The sequence below is a fragment of the Argiope bruennichi genome, chromosome 9, assembly GCF_947563725.1.
Source record: "Argiope bruennichi chromosome 9, qqArgBrue1.1, whole genome shotgun sequence".
In the NCBI taxonomy this organism is placed as follows: domain Eukaryota; kingdom Metazoa; phylum Arthropoda; class Arachnida; order Araneae; family Araneidae; genus Argiope; species Argiope bruennichi.
The window spans coordinates 20,135,198-20,159,873 of NC_079159.1; the positions used below are offsets into that span (position 1 = coordinate 20,135,198).

At 28.7% G+C, this 24,676-nt stretch overlaps 1 protein-coding gene across 4 annotated transcripts in view; it reads left to right on the plus strand.

The window, feature by feature from the left end:
* Positions 1-24,676, plus strand: part of LOC129983942 (cGMP-specific 3',5'-cyclic phosphodiesterase-like) — a 562,482-nt gene that overhangs the window by 216,912 nt on the left and 320,894 nt on the right. For all 4 annotated transcript variants that reach the window (XM_056093672.1, XM_056093673.1, XM_056093670.1 and 1 more), the window contains exon 3: positions 17,236-17,599. In XM_056093672.1, the coding sequence (XP_055949647.1) occupies positions 17,236-17,599 (364 nt within the window). The remainder of the gene's footprint in view (positions 1-17,235; positions 17,600-24,676) is intronic.

Below are 24,676 nucleotides of genomic sequence, written 5' to 3' on the forward strand. Positions count from 1 at the left end.
TAAATTATAGGACATAAGGAATGCGTTATTCTTTATTTTAAAAAAGGCAGGCTTATTTCAAATTAAAAATAATAAAAGTAGAAATCGTAAAGGATTATTTATCATTTAATTTCGGTTTCATATTAAAATGCTGTATCAAATCAACTTTCGACACATATCTATAGTTTATCAAGTAAAAACATAAAACATGAATTTATTGAACCCTTTGCCTACATTTGACATATCAGAACATCCTTATTTGTTTGAATTTATATTTCAATTGTTTTGTATTGCTAATTAGCTTAAAATATTTCAATATCATGTAGCAGTATATGTTCGGAATAATATGAAATATATTAATTCTTACATAAAAGCTACTACTTTTTCATGTTCAAAAAATTAATTGAGCTCCAAATATAAATGACTCTTTCAATTAAATATCTAATCAAAGGGTTTAACCTTTACTTTTCTTTGCCCAATGATTTAGTTAGTGCCATTTTTTTTTAACTATAAAGTTGTTTTTTCTGTCTGTTTGATTGCTTCACCTTATTTCAAAATGTAGACGAACCGTCTTTCTAGCCCCATTTTACTAATATTTTATAAAGTAAGACCACTGTTGTAAGTTGCTCAGCCCAAAATGATGCGCTAAGAATCAGATCTTATTTTATTTTAACGTTACTATATCACGTTATTTAGTTTTATAAATTTCAATAAATATTTTATAATATATTTAAGCTACTCTTACATAACGTTATGAGCATTTAAAACAATTAAGTTAATAAACTTCTTTAATAATTTATATAGAAATGTCTCTTATTCAGTAATCAAATGTACGAAGCATATTAATTCATCAATTTCATTATGAAAAGTAAGCTTTTGGAAGAGTTGGCAATTCAATACGGAAATCCGCAGGTTTAGTTTTGGCAAACGTATTTAAATCGAACTTAAATTATTAAAAATTTTAATTACTAAGCTATCTATAAATTTTTTTAAATGTTAATTATTAGTTAACATTTTATTAAGAAGTTTTGTTAAGAAGTTTAGAGATATTTCAAATAATCTAATTTTAAAAATTTAGAAAGAAATATAGTGCACGTATTCACTAATGAAATGTTCAACGCAGAAAATAGACCTACCAATATTAACCTAGAAATGAGTTTCCTACATTCGAAAAATGAAACTAATAAATAAAGATTTAAAAATAAACTCGTAGTGTTATTCTACTAGTTCTGTTACTGAAGTTTAAATTTACGGTAATTAAAAGTGGGGGGGGGGGGACGAAAAACCTATGCTATTCAGAAGTTACAATATTTGTTTATATTTGGAATTAATTGGCGCAAAAAAAATTTTTTAAGGATTTAAAAAACTGAATTTATTATTTATATAACTTTTTTTTAACCCCTCAGGGGCTCACCTTCTTTAGGTGAGTACGGGCTTCCCAACCCCGAGGTACCCAGGGATCTCTACTCCCTTTATGTTTATTCTCATCTACGCCTCCTGCTGTCTGCTTATTTCTTCCATCCCTCGACGGCAAGCGAGGGAGCTCTCCATGAGAAGCTGTCGCCGCTCTGTTTGCTTCCTGCTTCTCATGGACAGCCAAAAACCCCACGTGTTGACCGTGCGTGGCAACCCATTAGACGGGTGGTGCACTGTTGCACCCCAGTGTATCAATTCGGTCGGTAGCTAACCACCAGAGTGGTTAGTCTGCTAGGGATCAAGCGAAGGGGTCACCTTCTGGGGCTCTGCGTTAAGGGTGGTAGACGTTCCTGGAAGTGGCCCTTAGCGTATAGGTTCCGATTAGCATCAAGGTAAGCGCCGAGGCTGGGGATGCCTAGAGCCGGTGGCTGCCTTCCCTTGTTGGGCTCCGTGGTGGGCGGTGCCGTCGAAACCCGAATATGAATTGCACTTTGCATGGGTCTTTTCGAAACGTCTTTGTCCGGATATTCGATTACTGAAAATACCCCATTTATCATTTTACACACTGACAAAACCTTCCATAAAGTCTCGCCTTTTCTTATTCAGAAACTTATTGCCTCAACCATTGGAGAAGTCAAAGATACTAAAAAACTTAAATCTGGAGATTTATTGATCGAAGCAGTCACAAAATCACAAATATCTGTTCTTAAAAATTTGAAATATTTAGGAGAATTTCCTTTGGAAACATATGCTCATAAATCATTAAACTATTGCCGTGGTGTTATTTCCGAACTTGATCTCGAATCTGTTTCAGAGTCTGAACTTGTAAGTGAGCTAAAAAGCCAAAAAGTTTGTGAAGCCCGCCGAATAAAAATAAAATATAATGGTCAACTAATTCCAACGAAGCACATAATCTTAACTTTTTGTACTTCTCAGCTGCCGAAAACTATTCTTGCTGGTTATGCACGATATAAGGTTCGCCCTTATATTCATACTCCTTTACGATGTTTTAACTGTCAGAGGTTCGGCCATTCGAAAAACGCTTGTCGAGGTAAACAGACTTGTTCCCGCTGTGCATCCGTCGGACATTCGAGTACAGAATGCAATGCAGATCCCAAATGTGTTAACTGTGATAATCCCCACACCTCAGATTCCAAGGATTGCAATAAGTGGGAAATGGAAAAGAAAATTCAAGAAATCAAAGTAACTAAAAATTTATCATATTCTGAGGCAAGGAAACTTGTCTATCCCCAACCTTCTAATACATCAGCTTCATTACCCTACTCACGAGTAGTCAAAAATACTATTTCTGGTTGTACTCAGACAGATGAAAAATTAACTCGAGTTGTTTGTCCTCCACTTACAAAGTTACAACCTTTCACAACTAATAAATCACAGCCAGATACTAATCCATGTACTCTCGTTATTGCTCAAAACCTTCCTTCACGAACTTCAAAGAATCTTAAGAAAAAAGGAAAATCAAAATATGAAGTGAGAACAGAAAAAACGGAAATTAAAATGTCTCCAGTTTGCAAAGAAACAAACCTTTCGAAACTTGCATCTGATCCAGCATTTGGTGGAACTGATGTTCTTCCGCCAACTGGTGAAACTACTAATGTCCCATCCAGTGAAATACCACAGGACTTGAATAAATTTAAAACTGTTACATATAAGAAAAAATATAAAAAAGATCACAATTCTGAAAATATATCGAATTCTAAATTCTGGAAGATTTCACCTCAACAAGTTTCCCAATCTATGCCAGTATCTAATTTTAGTTCTTCGCAGACCATACATTCGAAGTCAGCTGATAAAATGGATGAAACCAACTCTGAGCTTGAAACCATGTCCACAGATAAGTCCAATCAAAATACTGACACCGAAATAGAATCGGATAATACTATTCAATACAACCCTCACGAAAGAATTGATGAAACCTCACCTGCTCCGGAACCTTCTACCGATTTCACCGCAGTTGATAAAACTGTTTTTAGACAAAGTCCCCAAAAATGTACGGTTCAATGGGTTGATCTTAAAAAAATTTACAATGAATCTTCAAATACACATATTCATAACAAATATATAAAAAAACATCGAATAAAAAGATTACAATGAATTATTTACTTGATTTTGTAATATATTGTATCTGTTTTAACGTTATGAGATTTGCATTTTGACGTTTTAAATTACATTGATATTTTAAACTTTTATCATTTTTGGAAAATTTCCCTTTCTAGGATATAATTTGAATTTTTAAGAATACTGATACTATTCATTATTTATCTTTCACGAATTTGTAATTTTAAATTGTATGTCTGAATTGTACTTGACATATTTTTTGATACCTTATGCCTAGAGAAGTATAGTGTTTATCTACCATAAGCTTGGCGCAGCATAGCCAAACATGGCTCTTGCGCCAGAAAAATCCAACCAACCAAACCAAACCAACTTTTTTTAAAATTTTCTCAAAGAGTATATAAAGATAAGGTACAACGGTCATTTTTGCATATATTGCATTCAGTACCTATTATGATATGTTTATATTCCATGCCACGGCTTCCGGCGCCATAATCTTCAATAAACTGTTATGAAGAATTTACAAAGTTAAAAATACCTCAACTGCCCAAAGTTAAGAATACCTCAGCTCAACAACAATGGATAAACTGACATTAGTTTTCTTTAAGCAGATAAAAGAATGATCGATTGCGATTAAAGTATGATAGATAACGCAATATCGAATACGTGGGTAGTTTTAAAATTTTCTACAAGTTTGACATGAATAAGAACGAACTAACCATAAATATGTGTCAAGGGAGAAATAAAACATTAAAGTTGCTTCATTGTAAATTTTACCGTCTTATACTCTTGTGGGTTTGATCCTTACTGTTCGGTTGAATCGGCATGAAAATGTCCCTTTTTATTAAAAAGCACACATGTATAAGCGCTTACAGATTGACTTATTACTTTGTCTTGGAAGAACTCATAGAAATAAAATGTTTGTTGAATTGGTGCAGCGGTTGTATATACGTAAGCAAAATATAACATAAACCTAAGGTTTGAGAAACTTAAAAAAAAAAACCCTAAGAAGCAGCAATAGTACAGAAGAATATGACATCCTTTACGTAATTTACACTGAGATCAATAAATTACAAGATATAAAAAAAAGTAAAAATGAACGGAAGAAAAAATAAAATGAAAATAATTATAATATTAAAGTAGAAGTATAAATAAATTAAAATTAGAGAAAAGAGAGAACAATAGGTTTAACTATAAATAATATCATCTAACATCTCGTGTCTTTAACCATTATCAATACTATGCAATTGAAAAAGTATGAAAATATCATCTTTATTTTTAAGGACAACATTACGCTCACTTTTATAGGTTGGCTTGTTACAGTGCCGTGGAAATACAGATAAAAAATAAAGCATTTGATCGGCTGCTTTAAAGCAGTCGTTATATAGGAACAAAGCATAGTATAAACTTATAGTTTTAAAAATTGTAAAATTACAATAAACAAGCGCTAATTATACACAGAGACATGATATGCTTTATTTTACTTAGACAAAAGAAAAAAGAACATGAAAAGAAGAAAATGTTTAAAATCTTTAAGAACACTTTAAATTTTTGTTTTAAAAGACGATAATATTTAACAAAATAATTGTTATAATAATTTTAAAATATCTAAAAAATTAGAATAATACTGAAAGAAGAAAATTAATATTTATTAGCATATATCCGTATGCAAAATACTGAATTCTTCTTGTTCCAGATTTGAATAAGGCTACAGACATGTACGATTTTATTATTCTTTATACAAACATCCTGTAGAAAATCATCTGCCCGCCGGCAGACAAACATCCTGTACAAAATATAAATGTAAACAGTTTCATCCTTCTTATTTTAAATCAGCTGAATATGACACTATTGCTTACATAGATAAGATTATTTTTCTGTTTCTTGTAGCTTATTCTGTATGGCTATTTTACATGCAGAAATCCATAAGAAAAATTTGAAAGAAACATGAAACTCAACCGTTGCATTGCATTTCTAGGTTGTCTCTCAAACGAAAAAGCGTTTATAAAGAAGAGGATAGAAAAAGAAAAAATTCCTCTCTAAGAAGAGATGTATTCCGCATGTTTTATTTTTAAGGGTGAATTTTCCTAGCATCAGCATTTTCTAAAAAACATAGGAAGAATGACAGCTGGTTTTGAGCTGACGTGTTTATTCTGATTTATATTCTTTTTTTTTTTTTGTAATTCTCTATATGTTAGATATAAAGTGATAGTTGTAGAATTGAAACGGAACTAGATTTATAATGCCGTTTTTGTTTTGTACATATTCTTAGTCTATTAATTTTAAATAGAAGACGTCACAAAATTATTCACATATTTTGAATAAGTTTTCAAATAATTATCATACTAATTCTCATTGAAATGATACGTAATGAATTTGTAGGAATAACTCATTATAAGTTTATCTTGAAATGAAATATATCGAGGTGAACGATTAAAGAGATGATCTGTGCAGATTTTCACGCACTTAACAGATTTAATTCTCAAATGATTTATTTATGAAAGGTGGACTTTATTGGGCATTTTTACAAATTATTGAAAGTTAGAAAAATACATTGAATTATTAAATCTTAGAGCGATGAATTTTTATGCATATGTATTGGAATATAAACGTGTCAAATATTTTTTTAATTCTATAAAACAAAATATACTATTTAAAAGAAATTTAAAAAATAATACTTTTAAAAAATGTAAAATTCTTCTCCTGATGCAATTTTTGATTTTTTCCCCTCTCATTATTTTACAAAAATACTTAGAATAAATATTGAATTATTTTTTAAATTTCATTTAAGAGTGAATTTCTTAGAAATATTTATATTATTATTGTTTTCATTGAGATAAAATTGAACTCTAATTATCCAAAAGATTTCAAGCATTAAAATGCATATCCAATTTTATTTTAACGATGAAAAGGAATTTTTATCATACACTTCGTTATTTTTTTCTCATCATCATTCAAAAGTGCTTAGAATAATTATGAGCATTAATTTTTTATTCCACTTAAGAATTTCGCAGAAATATTTATATTGTATTGTATTGTATTGTTTTCTTTGAATTAAAATTAGCTTGTAATTGTCTGAAAGGACTCCATACTAAAAATGTGCATTAAGTTTTATTTCAATGATTAACATAAAACTTTATCATACATTTTATTGTATTTCCTCGAAACCTAAGGCAGAACATCTTAATCTGCTGAGAATATCGTTTTGAAAATGAAAGGCATTAAAAATATACTTAGTTTCCTAATCCCATTAATTCTATTTAACTTTGTAATGCTATTTAATATTATAATGCACTTTACAAAGCTATTTCATTTGCATATCAGCTAAAAAAAATAGATCTAAAAACGGAACACTAAAAGCGAAATGTAATGTTTTGGTCATTTTAAACAAAGTCCAGTTGCGTCTTCTTAAAAGGTACTCCCCTGAAATAAAGCTTGTAGATGAGTATGATTTACAATTGATGATTTGAGAGTATCGGCTGGAAAAGAATATGATGACCAAATGCTGGTTTAAATAAAGGCTGTTCCACAAAATGATTACACGCATGATTAATTATTCCATCAACAGATTACTATCCATGTGACTTTAATATAATATACAGAGTGACCAGCAAAGTCATTTTTAAACCTTTTGAATTCATTCAACCTTTTGAATTTTCAATTCAATTTTTTATTGAATTCAAAAAGAAAATTTGAATTTTTGAATTTATGGAAGAAACGTTCACATATGGTAAAGTAACTAACTCATTTTACTGAGACAAGTCATGATGTCCCTAGAGGGAAAAAAAGGAAGTTACAGAAAGTAACTCAGAAAATATAGAAGATCGGCCAAATATCCAATTAAAAAGGCTCTCTGTATTATAATATAAATACAGAAAAAGTTTCATGGAATTATCTGTAAAATTGGAGAATCAATAAAATTGTGAGCTTTTCGTGACTTTAAAAAGGTTTTTTTTCCTAAATTGAAAAATGTATTCTCCGGCATTTCTCCCATCTCAAAATGCGTTTTTAACGTTCACGCACTTCACCGTTGCTTTACTCCTAAACACTGTTTGATAATACTGGATAATATATTTTTTTTTTCATTTAGGACAAAAACTATTGACTGTTAGTATAGTTCCTTGAAAATCGTTATTCTAGTCCTTCTTGGATTTTTTATTTGGAGAAAGAGGAACTAAAATGTATATATTGAAAAATATCACTGGTAATGAAATTGAAATAATTGAACTTCCCCTGCGAAATGGGGGGAGGGGCTGTTTTGTCCTCTAAAGGATCAGGAGATCAAGTGAATATCATTTACTCAGTGGAGGAAATCCTTGCTACCACCAATAACAACTTTCCTTTTCATCTTCTATTTAATCAGGGAATTCAGATGGCTGTCGTTAACATGGAGCAAAATGTCTTTGTAATTACAAGAGGAAACAGTTTTTCGCTCTCTAAAAATTTCTAAGAAATTCATATCGAAAAAATGTATATTAATTATATATGTTACTGCATTGGTATTTTATAAATCAAATTTCGAATGATTAATAATAGTTTAATATATCTTTATCTATTATTATCTGTATTTAATATTATTTTTGTCATAGTAGATAAATTAAATATTTTTTCTTCAATTGGTCACCATGTGTTTTATATGCATATAATGTATATATATGTATACATATCTACAAATGTCGCTACGTTGTCAAGCGAGATTGTGACAAATTTGTTTTTTCATATGTGCGAGAAATGAATACTAATTATTTATGGAATTGGAAACTTCATATTTTATTTGCATTTTTGAATTGTAGGAAAGATCAATGAGCTGAAGTTTGCATTTTTTTTTCTTTTGTTGCGTAACCTTGAAATTCATCCCGAACAGAAGTATTTATGGCAGCTATATTAAGTACGGTAAAGCGTTTGATGAAAGATAATTGGGGAAATTTGTAATAGGTAAGAATGTTATTAAGTACGATACAGTCAGTGTCTGATGAAAGATAATTGGGGAAATTTGCTACTAATAAGAAAGCTATTAAATGGCAATTCAATTTCGTAATTCATTACATTTCTTTCAGATTTTTTTTTAGATTTTCTATTTGGGAATGCATTTTTTCTCTCTCTCTTTATAGATCACTATTTATCTCAGCCCAAGTTTAATTATTTGTTTGTATTTTTTATAGTATTATGTTTAGTGAAGATTCCACTGCAATGAAATAAAAGTTAATGAGCAGAGAATTGCATGGTGGAGGGTGATATACTGCTAAGAGAATAAAAGTTAGTTATGGAATCTCTAACTTCCCTTTTTTTTTCTGAATTGTAGCAAAAGTTAATGAGATGAAGTCTGCTCATTCAATAATATTCTATCTTCATTTTGAAGTTTTTGATAATTCTATTTCCTGTATGTATCCTGTATTTATTTTCCATTTTTTTATGTTATTGGATCACGATTTGTCTCCTTGAGATAAAGACATTTCATTTGTTTCCCACTTGATTTGGAAACTATCCTTAATATTTTCTTGCAGCATTGTTATTATTTTGCATTTTTTGTTAGTAGATCACTATTTGTTTCAAGCAAATTTTAATGACTTATTTGAATGTTCGTGAAGTTATTATAAGGTAACGAAGTTATTTATTTGTATCTGAAGTATAATACAAATTATATATATATTTTTTATTTCTCAAATATTCTTCCAATGTACATGATATTTTCATCTACAAATTTAGTTAGTTAATCTGTATACATATCCGAGGTATTGTTAAAAGAATAACAGCCCGCCTAAACGGACACATCTTCTAATAGTGTAAGAATCTTTTAAAGCAATCTTTATGTTCTACTATTTATTGTCACATTATTACACTTTGTGAATTGTATAATTTTCAGTGGAGCTCTAATGGGGCGATTGCGTGCCTAGTTCTTGGATGTTCTTGTTTTTAGCCATCGAACTACTCTTAAACCCAGATGATTTAGCAGAATGAATTACTTGTTATAATGTATTCCATAAATAGATATATTAAAAAAATGTATTAATTGAAATGAGTTATCAGTTAATTGGTGGCTCATTTTTATCGAATTCTGGTATAAATAGTTATTATAAAAATCGTCATTCATGTATGTTCTAAACTTTGTTTCTGATTGATATCTTTTGGCGGATATGCCTAAAATATAATATCCACAAATGAAGATATGCTACAATCAACGAATTTATGGGAAATTTCACTAGAATATTCTGAAATGAAAAATTGATACTACGGAATACTTGATTTTTCTTTGGACGCTGGTATCAGTAATTCCCAGACAAAAACATTGACCAAGTTCTAAATCTGATTAATTTAATTCTCTGTTTAAACTCCGTTAAATTTAATTGCTTAGGATCTCAACCTGTGGTAAATTCTGTTCACGTACCTCCATCCTAACGTATGTGAAATTATTTCAGGGAATACGCGAAAAAATATGTAATAGTAGATAGATCAAACATAAGAGAAAAGACGAAAAGACTATTTCAATTTCAACAACTGTTATTTTAAATCCAAACTAATTTAACGGTAAATCGAAATAATAATATGTTATTTTAATTAAATGTGATTAAAATTGAATTTAAATAATTATAAAATCATCACTACACACTATTATTGCATAATTAGTTAAAAATGAAAATGCCTCTGTATTAAAGTGTTATTAATGCATCTGTGTGTATATATTAGTATTTATACATAATGGGGTAGTTAAGGATCTCAACCTGTAATACAAACTATTCATGTACTTCCCTTAAGGGTATGATAAATAATGTCAGGGGATTCGCGAAAAAATTATGTAAGAGTACATAGATCAAACATAAGAAAAAAGAAGAAAAGGCTATTTCAATTTCAACAACTGTTATTTTAAATCCAAAATAATTTAATGGTAAATCGAAATAATGATATATTATTTTAATTAAATGTGATTAAAATTGAATTTAAATAATTATAAAATCATCACTACACACTATTATTGCATAATTAGTTAAAAATGAAAATGCCTCTGTATTAAAGTGTTATTAATGCATCTGTGTGTATATATTAGTATTTATACATAATGGGGTAGTTAAGGATCTCAACCTGTGGTACAAACTATTCATGTTCAAACTATTCTGTTAAATAATGTCAGGGGATACGCGAAAAAAATATGTTAGAGTTGATAGATCAAACATAAGAGAAAAGAAGAAAAAATTTAGCAACTGGTATTATAAATCCAAAATAATTATAATGGAAAATCAAAATAATAATATATTAATTTAATTAAATGTGATTAAAATTAAATTTAAATAATTACTAAATTGTCACTACACACTATTACTGCATAACTGTAAAAATAAAAAGGCCTCTATGTTAAAGTGTTATTAATGCATCTGTACATAGATGTTAATATTTATACGTAATGGGGTAGTTAAGGATCTGTAGTACTAACTACTCACATGCCTCCCTTCAGAGTATGTGAAATAGTGTCAGGGGATGCGCGAAAAAAAAATATGTAATCGTAGATAGATCACATATAAGGGCTATAAAAAATAGGCTATTATAAAAAATCAAAATAATGATGTATGTATTATTTTAATTAAATGTTATTAAAATTGAACTTAAATAACTACTAAATTATTACTACATATTTTTAGTGCATAGCTGGTAAAAATAAAAATTGCTCTGTATTAAAGTATTATTAATGCATTTGCATGTAGATGTTAGTATTTATTCATAATTGGGTGGTTAAGGTACGTGCATCAGCGATAAAAGGTCAAAGTGTACGCAAGCAAAGGAAGATAGCCAAATGTAGGCTAAATTAATAACTTGATAATGAATGGTATTTCTTCTGGGAATCTTCAAGCTAAAAAATTCTTATTAATGCTTTGAAAGATTCGAATTTTTTTAAATTGATGCATAAAAGATTTATCATTCTGTCATAAAAAAATATAACATAATTGAGTCAAAGACCTTGTAAATTCGCCGTAAAATTGACAAATTGACCTTGAATTCAAGTTTCTAATTGATCATCACGTCAAAATTCTTTTGGAGCATTCGGTAGTACGTAATTGCTTTATCATTGTGCATAATTGCTTTAGCATCCTGCATAATTCGTATAGCAATTTGTGCTATTTCTATAACAATATGTTAACAATGTGCATAACAATATGTTAACAATGTGCATAACAATATGTTAACAATGTGCATTTATAAATATTGTTGCCAATTGTCTACATCCAGTTCCTTTTCATTTTATTTAAAAGCCTGAGTGTTTCGGAACGCACATTGATAACCATAAACAATAAATCGTGTGTGACAGAAAAAAGTTCACATTACTTTTAGTGGGTAAGTAATATCGTTTTTTTTATATTTGAATGTGGTAGGTGATGAAGTTCAGTGTGTTACTTGAAGAGATAGTTTCTGTTGTTTAGTTCCCTATAGAAGAGTGATATATCGAATTGTTAAAAAAATGATTTTTTATCTGTTGTCAAGTAAGCTGTCAATTTTTGACGTTGTATTTGAAAATTATATTACACACAAGCTAGATTTTTTGGGAAATACTGTACATTGCCAAAAGTTTACATACATCATTTTTCAAAATAAATGTACCATAATATTACCTGGATATTTTTTATTTATTTTTTTTAGGTAACCTATGATTATTTTTCTATAATAAGCTATTTTTTTTTAATACAAAACAAGTAATCCTGCATTTAGGGGTTGCAAATTGTAGCCAGCTCATAATTTTACGAGTTTGAAAAGGCGTTAATTGTTTTTAATAAAAACTCAGCATTTGAATTTAGTCCTTTCCATGTCTTGAATGAATAAAAGAAACGAAGAAAAACGATAAATTTTAATTAAATGTTTGTTCAGAGTAATATTTATATCATGATATGAATGTAAATATTAAAATAAACCCTGTAAATTCTCCATAAAGTATGTCCAAATACGTATCATTATCAGAAAAGGAATTATTTCCACGTAATGTTTGTAAAATTGTCATTCATTTCTTGTAACTGACATGATTAAAGATGTTTTGTATTTCTCTTGGCATTATTTGATGCCACGTGCGTCCTGTACTTATATGGCCTTGATCTTTTTTTTTTTTGACTTGATCTTTTTTCTTTTTTTGTTTGACACAAATCAACATTTTTAAATAGAATATTCTTCTCACGGAAGTTTAGACTTTTAAACTCCATTTAGGTACCGTAATTTCGAATTAATTCATTCGAGTAGCTTCTTTCTCAGTAAAGAATTTCTGAACCAGAACTTCATTAAAAAAAATAAAGATACACGTGAGGAAATGCTGAAATGCTCTAAATTAGTCTGGAAAACTATTAATTTTTTTATGCTTTTTCTCCCATTGAGAAATTGTTCTTAAATTAAATTAAATTTCTTGAATTGTCCAGTTGCCCACAAACAATTCATTCTAGCTCATACACACACTGTTATACTGGATGAAAATATTTTCATAAACTATTTTATAAAATATATGTAATATCAATAACTCTTACTAAATTTTTTTCAAAACTTTTGATTTCTTTCTCATGCAATGAAAAATGGCTGAGTGTTTTGTTGGATCTTAAAATTATTGTATTTTTCTAAATTATTGTATAAACTCTTCTTTAAACATATAATTTTAACACTCAATCATTTTTTGTTGAACGAGAAAGAAATTCCGTGAAGTTTTCACACTTCCATGGCTAAAATTTAAAAATGTAACTCTTTTTCAACATACAGTTTATATACAATATTAAGTGTCAGATTGCAATCATCTATAACAATTTTTTTTATCAATTTTCAGCAACTGAAGCAAAAATATTGCTTGATTCAGTGAAACGTGAAAATAAAAAAAAATTAATTAAATCATTTATATAGGCTAGAGTTGCAAAAAAGAAAGAAATTGTGTTATTAACTATCAAACTTAAGCTGACTATTTGCTGGAAATATTGATTGCGTTTTATTGTAATTCAATACTTAAATTGATGTTCATGATTTTGCTCAACAATGTATTTTTAAGCATAAAATTCGGAAAAATATTGAAAACGCTTTATTTCAATAATTTTCAGTTATTGAGTTGTGCATGTAATCTTTTCTAATGGAGTGTAGCTTCAAGCTATCATACCATTGTTAAAAACTAGGTGTTAAACCAATCGGTTTCAAACCACAAGTTGTTTATTATAGTAAAGTAATTTCAATTTCTAATTCCTCCTTTAAACTGCTTAGATAAAAAGCAAAATCTTTTTATTTTGCTTTTAAAAATCTAAAAAAAATCTAATTATTAAATGTTTGATAAACCGATGAAAGTAGTTTGAATATCTTTGCAACAATTAACTCTCTTTTCAAAAAAATTATTCAAAAGATATTTTTAATAAAATGTTAAAATTGAAGAAAGATTTGTGTAACGAACTCACTTTGTTTCATTAATGAGACGAATTTTAAAATTGCTTTGAATGAGCATTATTGCATCATATTTGCGGGTTTATTGCTGAAAAGAATTCAAATTCAATTCATATTTGGCCTCATTTTTAATTAATTAACATTATAATAACAATTTTAAAAAGTGCTTCCAAGTGCGTTTTTCCATGCTGTTTGTATCTCTGAAGCCAAACACCTATATATGAATATATCTGTTCTAAATTTGGCAGCTTTAGACCAGGTGATTTCTTCTGTAAAATGCTATACACAAACACATGCATTTGCTTTTATTATTAGTAGAGATATCCAGTTTCAAGATGTTATAACCAGATACAATAAAATGCTCTATTTCTGAACTCAACTCTTTCACTAACAAAAACTCTGTGATCTAAAAACGAACAATTAAATAGCAATGAATAAAAGAGCCTAGATAATGTGTCCTGATATCCTTTGTTTTATTTATCCTGTATTATCGATTCAACACAGTGGTTATGATATTTTGATTTTGCTTTTAACTGAAAACGTAACTGCAAAAACAGTGACTGCGATAGCTGTGGCAATTTTCGTTGATATCTTTTGTTTTATTTATCCTAGATTATCGATTCTCCACAATGCCTATAATGTTTTAATTTTTCTTTTAACTTAAAGTGGAACCGCAATCTGCAAGAGTGTTTCTGCCTCGGTAATATTCATTGATATTCTTAGGTTCATTTATCCTGTATTAACGATTCACCATAGTATTTATGGTATTTCTTTTACTTTATTAACTTAAAGCATATCCGCAAACTGAATGAATATTAGAGCCTAATTAACATTCGCTGATAAGCTCATTTATCCTGAATTAATGATTCACCACAGTATCTACGATATCTTGTTCTTTAACATAAAGTGTAACCGCAATCTGAATGATTCTAAGAAGTCTTTAAGTAAATACTATCAATTTATAACCTATTAATCGCTATGGGCTTTATATCAGTTTCTAAGAAGATGTGTTGATAGCAAAAATAATATATACGGCATTTAAATGCAAAGACTATTTTTATACAATGTTTTGTTTAAAAAATATTATGCTTTTATCAATAGAGATTTTATTTTTAATTAAAATGAAAATATCAATTGCGTTAAATAATTTTTAAATCATTCTCGGCAATTTTGCTTTCGATGTAAAATGAAATGCCGGAAGCTAATTTTTCTCTAATTTAACAAAGAAACAAAGATTAATTAAATACTGCACTTAATAATTATGAGTAAATAAATGGTATGGTTTAAAATAACTAAAGCATTTCTAATCATAAAAAATAGTATAGAAGAAATTCTCTATAAAAATAAATGTTTTAATTAATAAAATGTTATTTATATCATTTTTTGTTATAAACTTTTAACTAAAACTTTTCTTTTGCTTCAAAGTATTTGTTAGAAAACTTTTGATGTAGTTTCAATTTTTTTAATGCCCCTTAACTTTTATGAATTTTTATTTTCGTTGATTAAAAATTAAAAAAAAACATTCTCTTTTCCCTTCTTTCTAAATTTTTCTTTCTATTCTGAAGAATTAATATTTTCAAGTTTTATTATTCACAAATTATAATAAAAAGTACCAAATATAGATTAAAGAACCTTAGCAAAAATAATTAGAACTATGTAGCAAAATAAAAATATTTATGTTTTTTTGCATTCATCTATAAAGGGCAATCAAATGAAAACAAAACGAGATAGTTTGAAAAAAGTATGTAAACTGTTTACTATTTCAAAAGTAATCACCATAATTATTAATGTCTTTATCCCACTGTGGGATAAGATGTCTGCATAGAAAACTGTTCGTGGTTTTCTACGGAGCCATGATTGTACCTAGCCATGCATCTCTTCGAATTCCCGATCACAAATGCATGCATTCCTTCAGAGCTCTAAAAATATGGATATCGCATGGGGAGAGATCTGGATTGTTTGGAAGATATGTAAGATTTGCTCATCGTAATTTTAACATCCTTGGAAACAAATGAGCGTGCATTATTTTGCAACAGAATGATGCTATGAAGATCCCAATATCGACCAAATAGTATCCGGACATTTCTGACGGCAGCGTGCTCCCTTCCCCCTCCCCCAGCAATGACAGGAGGGTTAATGATACGAGGACCTTTTCTGGTCGACTACTATCTTTCAATGACACCTTACCTTCTCGATATACGATATCTTCTCGATAGGCGTACGTGATATACTATATTCGTCATACACAATAGACATTCTGGCGTGAATTTCACTTCATTCCACTCATTGCGCAATAAAAAAAAAACCCACTAATACTACACGCTGTTGCTTTTTTTTTACCTCCGTGGTAACGTCGGACGCACACATGACTCGCTAACCATACTTTGAACACGTCTAACAGAAAAATGACTCAGCAATGACGGATCGCGCTTTTCTTTCCTGATTCCTAATAGAGGGTCCTTTCATACACAAACCTATCTACCTTATCACTTTTCATGTCATTCTCTTTATATTGTATGTCTTGTTTTCATTTGACTGCCACTTATACTTTCTTTAAAACAAACATTTTGAATTATTATTATTCCTGAATTATTATTGTTAGCATTACTTTGAACTCTCTCAAATTTAAAATTAGGATCCCGATATCATGGTATTAAGGTTTTTAATTTCGAAGTCTGAACATTCTAAGCTTGAAATTTACTTTTATCTTGGTTTTATGCGCTTGGTGATCGTTAAATTTAGCTTTCATGATCAAACAATCCCCTGTATTGACGAAATCTCAAGAATAGCCTTATTGTTTAGATTTCGTCCTCATCATCTGGTCACCTTTCAAAATTAGAGGTTTGTTCCTATAATGGACTCATATCGTTTAAAACGAAACTTTTATAATAATAAATTAAACAAATTCCACGTCATTCTGCTGTTTTGTCTCCTTGATTCTATCAATAAATGACTAGGTGATATGAATTTATTTTTTTAAATTTAAATCTTTTCTGACAAACACCAACAAACTATAAGCATTTTCAATTATTTTAATTCGTCCAGCAAGTTTTGCTCGCTGATACAATTATGAAACATTCTCAATATTTTTCCAGAAATCATGACGAATCTTACTTATTTTCAACACAATATGCTGTATTTTAAAATATTATCAATACCCTAAATATAATATTTTAAATACAATATTGCACAATATTATGCAACATTAAAATATAATAAAACAATGTTTGAGAGTATGTTAAATAAGAATATTTGTATTATTATATCAGATATTTGTATATTTGTCCTGAATTTTATGAATAGTCCATGACTAATGCAAATTATAAAATTGGCTATTTGATAATCACAACATATTTCTGCCATCTTGAATATTTCTTTTCTTTTCAGAAGTCGTAAGGAGTTGCAACAGCACCTGAAGAGTCTGAAAGAGCCAGATTTGTTAATGGAATTGATACGGGACATAGCTAACGAACTAGACGTGGACACACTTTGTCATAAAATCCTTGTTAATGTGAGCATTCTGACCAACAGTGACAGGGGAAGCCTGTTTTTGGCGAAAGGTCCCAGAGGTTCACGCTACTTAGTGGCCAAACTTTTTGATGTGACCCCGGATTCAGTGCTACAGGATGCTTTGGATGCTGCAGTGGACGAAGAGGGAGAATCGCGAATTCCTCCCATACCCTTTGGTGTTGGCATTGCTGGACATGTAGCTCTGACTAAAGAATGCGTTAATATCAAAGATGCTTATCAGGTAAGCTTTTTTTTTGTTCATGCTTAAATAAGGGAATTTGACGGAAGAACTTGATGTATTTCATTTTTTCAGAAGCCTTTCAATGCAATAATATTTTTGATACAATGTACAGTATTTTATAATATTATCAAAACAGTTTAAATACAATATTGTACAATATTTTACAGTATTGTAGAACTACTTAATTACATTATTGCGCAACATTTTATAAATCAAAACATTTTAAATGTAATATTGGGCAACATTTTGCATTATTATCAAAACAATTTAAACACAATATTGTGCAACACTTTACTATATCATCAAAACATTTTAAATGCAATATTGTGCAACATTTTGCAATATTATCAGAACTATAAATATGTCAATTACAATATTATAAAAAGAATAAATATTTTAATTACAATATTATAAAAAGAATAAATATTTTAATTACTATACTATAAAAAGAATAAATATTTTAAGTACAATATTATCAAAACAATAAATATTTTAAATACGATATTATACAATATTATCAGCATTAATTATAATATTTTAAATACTATATTGTACAATACTGTATAATATTACCTATACATTAATTATAATAATGTGCAACAATATGCAAAATTTTAAATATAGTACCGTGAATAAAATGCACTAAATATAAAATATTTTACTTTATGTTAAAAAAATACTTAAATAATATAGAGCAAATCGCTTATATTATTTAATGATTACTATCGATATATTACTAAGCGATATTATACTATCGCTTTTGAAATGTTAATTAAAAACGAGAGGTATGCCAAGCAATAAATGAAACCAAATAGTGAATATATTCTAGCAGATATGTTTGTAATCGTGAACTTTCAAAATATGTCACCAACCTTCGATGTAATTAATATTTTGTTATCATTCTGATTTTTGGCATATTCTACAAACCACGCTACCATTTTCATTAAAAGTTTCCGACCAAAAAATTAATTAAATATTTCAAGTGAAACTTTCTGCATAGTTTTTTAAAGTTCATAGTTTATTTCTTTTATAATATGAAACATATACCTTATTAAAAAGAATTGTTTGCTTGGATAAAACATTTGAAACATGTCCCGAATGTTAGAACTAATTAAGATTCAAACTTTTCCCCAAAATATTCGTGAACTTATTTCCCGCAATTTCTATATGATTGCAGCGAGGTATGGAGAGAGCGAAAGTTGACGATCGTTACAAATAAAATTTTTCCATTAAATAGTTTTGAAAAGTATGCAAGGTATGTCCCGGGTTATTAAACCGAAACGATGCTCGATTTATGATGCTGAAAGGAATTTTAAATCATTCGAAAAATTGCTTCTGTAAAGGAAAAAAAGAATACTGGCTTAAAGGATTTGCTAAGAAGATTTTAAAATATATCTTAATAATAAATGCTTTATATTTATGAAATATTATTAGAATAATTAAATCTTATTACTAATCTTGCAATACGAATCATTTTTGTCGATATTTTTAATAATTTTTCAATTAATCTCTATGTACTTTATGTTTAATATTTTTCGCAATACTGAAAAATACTGTTTGACTTTATATAAATTAACACATTAACAAGTAGATAACAAGAACTATATTTAAGAAGATACACTTACTTTCCCACGTTTAAAAAAAACGCTGCAAATAATTTTATTGTGTTTCTAATAGATATATAAATAGTCTTGTTGAGTTTTTAATCGTCTTATAGATCGTTGTTTATTTTCTAATGGCTTTATATGTAATGCTGCCACAAAAAATCATACTGTGAAAACAATTTGGTATATTTCAAAATGCAAAGTAAAGAAAGTTAAAAAAAAATTGTCTGTCTTTGTAAAGCTGACATTATTTTTTGATTTAGATAAATTAACGTATTATTTTATATTTTCTTATAGTATATTTGTCTATCTTTTTAATTGGGTAGATAACAAGGAAAATATATAAGAGGACAAACTTATTTCCCTAATTTTCTACACCATGCTACAAATTTTATTTAGTTTCTAATTGTATAAATAGTCTTGGTAATTGTAACAATTTTACCGAATTTCTATTAGATATATAAATAGTCTTGTGTTTTTAATGGTCTTGTAGATTGTTGTCCACTTTCTAATGGATTTGTAGATAATATTGTAACAAAAATAATCTTACCAAGAGAATAAATTTGTTTATTTCAAAATGCAAAGTAAAGGAAAGAAAAAAAAATGGTTACTCTGTCTTTGCAAAGCTAAAGATGTTTGTGGCATATTCGCGACATATGAATAAAAATCAAATTAGTCGAATCAAATTCGCTTTGCAAAAAATGATTCTGTTTTGTGCATCAAAACCTATTTCCTAATAAAATATTATTGGTTCTGTTTTTCTAGACAAAATTTAAAGTTTGTATAATTAATGATTAGATACTATAGAGTGAATGCATCAATACTTAACAATCATAATAAAATTTGGTTTATTTCAAAAACCAAAGTAAAGAAAGGTAAAAAAAAAAGTATCACTTTCTCTGTAAAGCTAAAGATTATTGTTGTATATTTACGTCATTTAAATAAAAGACAAATTAATTGATGACTTTAAAAATAACATCATTTTTTCTCATAATATTATTCTATTTTATGCATATTATATCAAAACATTTTTTAAACTAAAGTCTTTTTGATTTTGTTTTGCTAGATAAAAATGTAAAGTTTGTATAATTAATGATCAAATACAGAGAGTGCATTAGCACTTAACAATCATAATAAAATACAGTGTAGGGAAAAAAAGATATGTTTAGATTTTTGCATCAAAATTAAGCATCTAGAGCTTTCTAAAACGGATAAATTTATATAAAGTTACTAATAGATCTTTAATAGCAGAAAGAAAAACAATTAAATATGATGAGTTCATAACTTTGTTTCCTCACGCATTTCGAAGGGTTTAAAAGAAATAAATGGATACATTTTTGTTTCTCTTAAATCTGCCAATAGTAATGGATTTTTAATGGTCCTTTAAGTAATTGAAGTTTCTAATGGTGATGTAGATAATATTTTTGATTTGTTAATGATCCTGTCGATGGTAGTTTTTGAAATGAAGACTGGGAATTGAAAATGCACTAAGGGATAAAATATACAGGTGATCAAAAAGTAATTTTCAGGAGAATTTCGGACATTACAAAATTTTCCAGGCCTGCCAGTACTTAATTGTATTTCCATTTTTTTGTCCTGTTTTTACCTTTAATCAATTTATTTAACAATTTGGAATAAATGAATGAAGAAATATTCATTTTTTATTCTTTTGTCTAAGAAGAGAAAATATTACAATAAAAAAAATGGAGATTTTCGACAAATCTCCACGGTTTAGACTTCTCTGAAATAGAAAAACATATTTTTAGAATTTGTTTATGTCTGTCTGTGGGAAATAGTACTTAAAAACATTTCTAATTTTGAGTTAGAGGGAAGAAAGTGAAATTTAGTATCGGGCTTTTACGCCATATTTATAGATTATTATCCAATTTCAATCAATCTACTAATGGGGCTGGGATAGCCTGGTTGTAGGGCGTTGGATTCGCGTCTCTTGGATTGTGCGTTCGAACCCCACCGATCGAAGACTCTCCGTGTGTGTGGTGGCTGGCGCACGTATAAATCTGCCGTGGTCACAAAGTCCTCCATGTCGAGAGTAATATCACTGGGGTTACTGGATCAAGGGTGATCGTCTTCTGATTTAGGTCTAAATTACGATCTGTGGATGAGTGAATGAAATTCATGAATGAAGTCGCCTCGTAAAAAGGGTTGTGACGTATGTGTAGCTAAGTCTTACTCTTGGCCCTTGATGGCGCTACTGAAAAACAAAGAGACGCACCCTTGGCTTTAAATCACTGACTTCTGAAGTCAGTGGGCTTGTCTATGACAAATGCCATTAGAAACAACAACATGAAATGTGAGTATCCGAAAATATTCCAACACAAGAACTAAAAAACGTAAAGGAAAAGGAGAATAAAATTTTGTACACAGATTGAGCATTCGAAGTGCAGATTCGTATAGAATTTGACTAGACGTTAACCATCTGTTTGTCTATACTGTGGCATGCCTGTAAATACAATAACTAAAAAACGCTGAACCTAGATTAATGAAATTTGGCGTGTAATCTCGTTATTAAAATTGTAGCTATGTGTCTAAATGGATTTTTATTCAATCGAGAAAAAAAGACATCTTAAATCATATTTGATTTTCGTCACAATATTGAAAAGTACACAATGCTTATGAGTGGGTCTCTGAAAATAAAACAATGAGCACTCATGGCTTTTATGATTTTTCCAAAGTCATTAGTTATTAGATTTTAAAGATTAGAGAGGGGGAGTTCTCTTTTATTAGGGAACATTGAAAAAAGTTTTCGGTCAGATCATTCCCGCTTGTTTTAATAAGAAATGTGAACATTTCAAAATAAATATTGTAATAATAATGCCGTCTAACTTTGTTACGTCTGTCACTGTGTTATAGCATTTATTTTATTTCCTAGGACACACATCATAGTATTTATATCATATATATGTATATATATATATATATATATATATATATATATATATATATAATATACTACGTTCTGATGCTGAAAACTATACATTCATGCAATTATGCTTGCACGCACGGTCGCACACGCGCGCGCACACATACACACACACGTGCACACTCTAAAATTGCTCTGTTTTCCATTTCCAGTTTTTTTTAAGACCTTATAGATAAGAATATAGAGCGTTTAATATTTTTCTTCAGTATGGTATTCCTAGTATAAAGGAATTGTAATGACTATAGTTCTATTATATTATAATATGCTTGATAGATATTTCACTGATTATGAGAGTAGATAAAAATGAATAATTCCACAGTTTGTGTAAAAAAATACTAATCGTATATTACAGATGCACATTTTTGCTTCATTGTTAATACACGTGCTTTGAAAGAAAGTTTTGTGTTTCACTTAATCATAATCTGAAGGAAAATTTGAAAATAAATCATAAAACATATCGATATAACTCGAAAAAACAGAATTAATTTCCTAATCCATATCACATGTCCGATTTTGATGCTTTTCATTTCATAACAAAGTTCAGGATGTGTCTGGATGTGTTATTAGTGGTCTCTTGTTTGCATTTGCCTTATTTTCTACAGAAATAAAGAAAAAGCATCTATCAATGCTTATTCTCTCTATGCAAAAAACACGATTGACTTCCTCTTTCATTGAGCCGATTATACTACCATTTATTTCATGTAATAACACAAGTACATCAAGAATAGTCATCTATCTCCCCCTCACCTCCACTTTTTATAGATTTCTGAAAGATGTTTAAACAGTACTTAAACATCTCAGCCTTAATAACTGGACCGATTTCGCCAATTTATTTCATCATTTTTTTCAAACATTGCTGATCAATCAGAATGTTTTATCTTATTCTGAAAAATAATTAAAATCATTCTTTCTTTAGTTTTGAGAGGATATATTTAATCAAAATTGATTAAGTGAGTAAATTAATAGTACTAATAAAGTAATCGAACAATTGCATGTTCTACTAATAAACAATCAATCAGGCATGTTTCGCCTTTTCACATCTTTTTTGACTTGATTTCTATTCATTCCTTTGATTTGATTTCTATTCAGTCAAATGCTGAAAAAAGCTTTGTCTTGTCGCAGATATTCGATAGTGCTTTGCTTTCTTTGATGGATAATACATCGATCGTACTGTTCGATTGTACGTTGATTCGAAGGGCTCTCTTGAACAACGAAATATATAATAACAAAATATTTTTATAAACCAACAAAATATATTTGTAAACCAACAAAATATATTTATAAACCATAAAAATATATCATGCTCTCAACAGAAAACAAAATTGAAACGGTGATGAACATTTTAGTTTCAGTTAATTTTGCATTAAAATTTCATAGAGTTTCCAATATCGCTTTAAAAAATAAAGGATCCGGAAAAAATGTTTCTAGAAAAATAGACTGAGTTGGAATTTCTTTCATCCTTAGTATCTGAAGCGGTGTTTCTGGGAAAAAAAAGCATTTTGGAAGAAAGAAAAAAAAACTTAAAGCCCTCCAGTCTATGAGGGTATTTTTTCCGTCGTTATCATTTCCTTTTTCCATTACCACGGTAGAAATGAGAATAGGTATTTTTATTCTTTGCGTTCATTTTGTAGTTGTATTGCTATGATAAATCCAGTTTTAGTGCAAAAAATGCCATGAGAATAAATGGATCTTCTGACATTAATTGTTATTTGTTTGATACTTTGCATTTACTTAAGTAGATGTAATTTAATATAAAGGAAACAGTTCATTGAAATAAATCCACCTTTAGTGCAGAAAATACTATTGAAACAAATGGATTTTCGGCGTTAAGTGTTATTTGTTTGATACTTCGTATTTACTTAAGTAGAAGTAATTTAATATACTAGAAGAAATTTAGCATAAAATGAAGATTTCCATTCCATTAAAAGAATTTACTTTGGCAAATTGGTCTTTTATTGATTAAGATTTCGTTGATTATACTGGATACTTTTTATTAAAAAGTCTCATATATATATTCTTTGAGAATAATAATTTTTTTATATATTCTTTTTTTCAATACTCATGGTGTTGTTTTGTATGTAATAATGGATTGTATGTAATGGTTTTGTTTGTTCTTTATGTACAGTAAGTTTATATAAATTCTATTTCAAATATTCACATTGAATTAGTTTTTTTTATAAAAAAAATGCCGCGTCGTGGTTCTGTCTTGTATGCACAATTTGTATTTTTTTATAATAAAAGATTTTTATATATTCTCTATATACAGTAATTTTATACATATTTTTTCTTTTGTTTAAAATATTTACATTCAGTAACTTTTTTTAAAAAAAACAAATGTAACATCATGATGAGATCTACAATGGAATTATATGCATTTTTAATTATAACTAAATCACATATATTCATAAAGTACAATAATTACGAAAATACTCTTATGTTTCAAATATTTACATTGAATTTCTTTTTCTAAAGAACTGAAGCGTCGCGATGTAATATCTTGTTATTTGCAAGAGGAGAAAACCGCGCGTTAAA